Genomic DNA, 4,027 nt, shown 5'->3' with positions numbered 1-4,027 from the left:
CTGTTTAACTCCGACCAGTTTCGTGACGATGTTGATCATTTCGCAGTCCAGAGAAACATCATCTGACATTTCAATCCGCCGCTTTCACCATACTTTGGTGGGATTTGGGAGTTGGCAGTAAAATCGTTTAAACACCATCTGGGAACATCGTGAGAATTTTGCTTGTTCTGTTGGCGATGAACGTAGGCCATTGTTATGGGTGTTTGCCTAGCCATTCAATGACTATCGGAGAGTCGGTCTAGAATAATACTGCTGCAGGCTGATGTGTCATCAATTTTAACATATGTTTAGCTTATTTTGCAAGCATCCAGGATCCACAAAGTTCCAAGCGAGGAACTGTCAGTTTCTTTATGGGCGCTCTTTTAGTCTTGTTCATAAGTAGCGTGGATTTTCCTCCTGGAGCGACAGCGAAGATGGCGGCAGCATAGGCGCGTTCAGAGGCATCCGAGAAGCCGTGTAAGTGCCCCACCTGGTGTTAAAAGATGTTGGCCCAGCGTGGTATAGACAACGCTGTCAAGTTGTGCAGTTGTTCTTGGAAGGCCATCCATCTTCGTGAGAGTGCATCGTCAAGCACCGAGTTCCATTCGCGTTGGTGCAACTAAAGGTCTTGCAGCATGGCTTTGGCTTGGATGATGACTGGAGCTATTAAACCTAGAAGGTCAAATAAGCGAGCTATTTCAGATAAAGTTTCTCTTTTCGTTGTCACCGACGGTGAGGGTCTATCTTCAATAGAAAATGAAAAGGAATATGTCTTATGATTCCATTTGGCTCCCAGCGTGAAGACGACATCATTAAGCTTGACACTAATGAGGGGTTTTAAGGGAAGTTTATTTCCAGGGATGATGACAGATTCGTTGGATGCCCATTTATCCAACTTCATACCAGCAGTGAGGAGAAGAGAGATAAGCTGGTCTCTTTTTTGTATGGCACCATCCACAGTGTCATCTCTAGCGAAGCAGTCATCAACATAAGAACATCGTTGCAGGATTAAGGCTGCATTGGGATGCGTGCTCTGTCCGTCCAGCGACAGCTGCTTTCCGACACGCAGAGCCAGATAAGGAGCCGAGGCCGTGCCATAGGTCACTGTAGTAGCTCGATACTCTTGAATGGGTTGTGATGAGTTAGCACGCCACAGAATACGCTGCCAATCTCGATCATCAGAATGCACTAGGATTTGACAAAACATTTGGGTTACATCGCAGGTGAAGACATATCTGAAAAATCTCCAATTAGTGATTACAATCGAAATATCAGACTGTAACTTCGGTCCTGTCAGAAGCCAGTCATTTAAAGAACTCCCTAAAGCGTCTTTCTGAGAGGTGTTAAAGACTACTCTGATCTTCTTGCTCCCTGGACGATAAACCAAGTGGTGTGGCAAGTAGTAGCTGTCATGCGACCACTCGGCTCTTGGCACGATTTCCATATGATTGAGCCTTGAATACTCTAGCATGAATTCGTTGTAAGCTTTTGCAAGGGCTTCGTCTTGTTGCAGGCGGCGCTCAGAACGTAGCAATCAAGATCGTGCAATAATTTTTGTGTTCGAGTACGTTGGTTTCGAAGTAAAATGCAACCTAACAACAAATCGACCTGTGGAGTCTCGAGCATGAGTATTAAGAAAGAACTCTTCACAGAGTTTTTTATCTGGAGTTAACATCTCTTGATTAGGGATGTCCTCAATCTCCCAGAAGCGCTGAAGAGTCTCCGATAACGAAGATTGAGTGTATGTGAGAAACACCTGAATCTGCGAATTAGATTTCCGTGGCTGAGCTAGAATTTAACCTGTTAGTAGCCTACCAAAAACTGACTGTTGAGTTATTAGAGCTCCAAGAGACCCTTTCTTGATACCTGCTTTTAGAATAAGAGGGTAAATGTCTGCTCCCAGAACACAGTCAACTTTGTCAGGTTTATGAAACTGAGGGTCAGCAAGTTCAAGGTCCTTAAGATGAGACCAGCTGCCCAGTGGAACCTGCTTCTTGGGTAGTAGACGAGTGAGGTCATCCAGTACTTATGCCGATAAGTTGGCATGAAATTGTTTTTCTCTAGCTGATGTTAATACTAATTGAACGGAACCTTGAAATTTAGAAGTTTCAGTTCCCCCCCATGCCGATGACTGAACGGAATGACTTTTTAATCTTAAGCGCAAGTTGCTGAACGGTACGGGTGGAAACAAAAGAGCTTTCTGATGCCGGATCAATTAAAGCACGCACTGTAATAGTATTACCGTGTGCGTCTGACAAACGAATCCGCGCCGTGGCCAAGAAAACAATAGGATCAACTTGATTGATGATAGGCGGGGATGTGTTGGCAGTAGTGGCAAAGAACGGATCGTCTGACTGAGCGTTTAGATGCTCTGGGTTCGATTCAATTGCGTTTTTGAATGCTTTAGTAGGTTGCTTGTTGCTAACTGTCTTCTTATCTGACGATTTGGTGTTTACGTTATCAGAATGTAACAGAGTGTTATGAAGACCATCACAAGTTTTGCAACGTTTTGAAGATGCACACTTATCTGCAAAGTGAGATGGTAGCAGACAGCTTAGGCACAGCTTTTGAGCTATGTCGTGTTTCCATTTTTGTTGATTGGGCAATTCTCTAAGCTTCGTACAAATAAAAATGTTGTGTGGCTCATTGCAGTAAATGCAAGGCTGTTTGGGCTTGCTAGAGGGAGAATCTCTAGCTTGAGTAGCATGAGTTAAAACGCGCTTGTTCAGATTTGGGTTTAAACGAGAATTGTGATTTAATCAGAAATCTGATTTTTCGGAAGCGGAAACGTTATCAGATCCTTATGTAAAGAGAATCCTTGAATAGCTTCTTGTGAAATCTCCCAGTTCTCACGCGAGCTCGCATCCAACTTTCGCACGATACAGTGAATGAACCATGAACTCCACTGGTTCACTGGACAACCCAAATCGCGAAGAGCACGAACGGCCTCCTCTGATTTATCTACAAGATCGTTTAAATCATGAACATTGCGAGCTCGAACAACTGGAAGTTGGATGAGTTTTTCCAAATTATTCAATAAACGCAGACGTGTATTATCATAACGGCGTATAAGTTTGTCCCAGGCAACCCTGAAATGAGAAGCAGTAATTTCAAGGCCACGAAGACCTTGGGAAGCTGGTCCTTGTACCGAATTTAACAAATGTTGAAGTTTGTCTATCTCAGATATATTTGCTTTATCCTTGATCATTGACGAGAAGATCTGTTTAAAGGACTCCCACTCCTCATTTGCACCAGAAAACACCGGGAGCTTCAACGAGGGTAGTAAAGCTGCGGTGGCAACTGTGGGAGTGGGAGACGGAGTGGGATTGGTCCCTTCTTTTATAGAAAGATGATCAATGTGTTTGGAAATACGAGCTTTAGCATGAATATACAGATCTTCTACTTGCAAACACACTTTGATCTTAAAATAGAACTTATTTGAGTTTTCCTCTTGGAAGAAAACAAGAAATTCATGACGCTCTACAAATTTTCCCCAATAATTTTCTTAAGGCTCTAAGCAAGATTTGTAATGTTATAGAGTTTGACGTTCAGGACCAACCTTATCTGAACTATTGGCATAAAAGTTTTGAATATGCGGAAAAGCTTTAACTTGAGTACTATACACTTTTTCAAAGTTATCCATTTAACAACTTTCAGAAAAAACTAATCGAAACAATGGAATACGACTTAATAATACGGTGCGTGAGTGAGAGCGAGAAAATAGATATTCTTGTACCTGTCACTACTGCGCATTCCCTTCACTTTTCCCCCCGGTCACTCGACGCGTATGCTGCCGATGACATAGGCCGCCGCTGTTCAAGAGAGACAGAAAGGCAATGAAAGGAGAAAATGGCCGCACCAACAGCACAGAAACGGCGTCATCGAACGATGACGCAACGATGCCAAGATGGTTGATGGAGAGCCTCGGAGTTTTGCACCACGTGAAAATTGCGAGCTCTGCTACCAAATTATGATGCATCGATGCCTTGTTGATGCTAGGGCATGATAGCCTTTGTGCGCAGTGGAAGCTGTAAAATTGTAAGGGCTG

At 43.4% G+C, this 4,027-nt stretch overlaps 1 protein-coding gene across 1 annotated transcript; it reads right to left on the bottom strand.

The window, feature by feature from the left end:
* Nucleotides 1-598: 598 nt before the first annotated feature.
* LOC149375946 (uncharacterized) lies at nucleotides 599-3,622 on the bottom strand. The gene is made up of 7 exons (XM_089595007.1): nucleotides 3,539-3,622; nucleotides 3,128-3,427; nucleotides 2,240-2,699; nucleotides 1,846-2,004; nucleotides 1,588-1,767; nucleotides 1,263-1,482; nucleotides 599-1,214 (listed from the first exon to the last, which is right to left on the bottom strand). The coding sequence occupies exons 1-7, from the start codon at nucleotides 3,620-3,622 to the stop codon at nucleotides 599-601; spliced, it is 2,019 nt and encodes a 672-aa protein (XP_089451133.1).
* Nucleotides 3,623-4,027: the final 405 nt, after the last annotated feature.

The sequence above is a fragment of the Copidosoma floridanum genome, unplaced genomic scaffold (assembly GCF_036245765.1).
Source record: "Copidosoma floridanum isolate Cflo_tuat_1 unplaced genomic scaffold, Cflo_Japanese_pri ptg000002l, whole genome shotgun sequence".
Lineage (NCBI taxonomy): Eukaryota > Metazoa > Arthropoda > Insecta > Hymenoptera > Encyrtidae > Copidosoma > Copidosoma floridanum.
This window is presented reverse-complemented; position numbering and strand designations above follow the sequence as displayed.

What these genes read in the sequence shown, in the direction of transcription:
- LOC149375946 (XM_089595007.1), bottom strand. Translation starts at nt 3,622, where the DNA reads ATGGATAACTTTGAAAAAGTGTATAGTACTCAAGTTAAAGCTTTTCCG. An exon ending in CCCTCTTATTCTAAAAGCAG is followed by an intron (nt 1,768 to 1,845) that starts GTATCAAGAAAG and finishes GTTAAATTCTAG; the next exon opens with CTCAGCCACGGAAATCTAAT. An exon ending in TGGCTTCTGACAGGACCGAA is followed by an intron (nt 1,215 to 1,262) that starts GTTACAGTCTGA and finishes GAGATTTTTCAG; the next exon opens with ATATGTCTTCACCTGCGATG.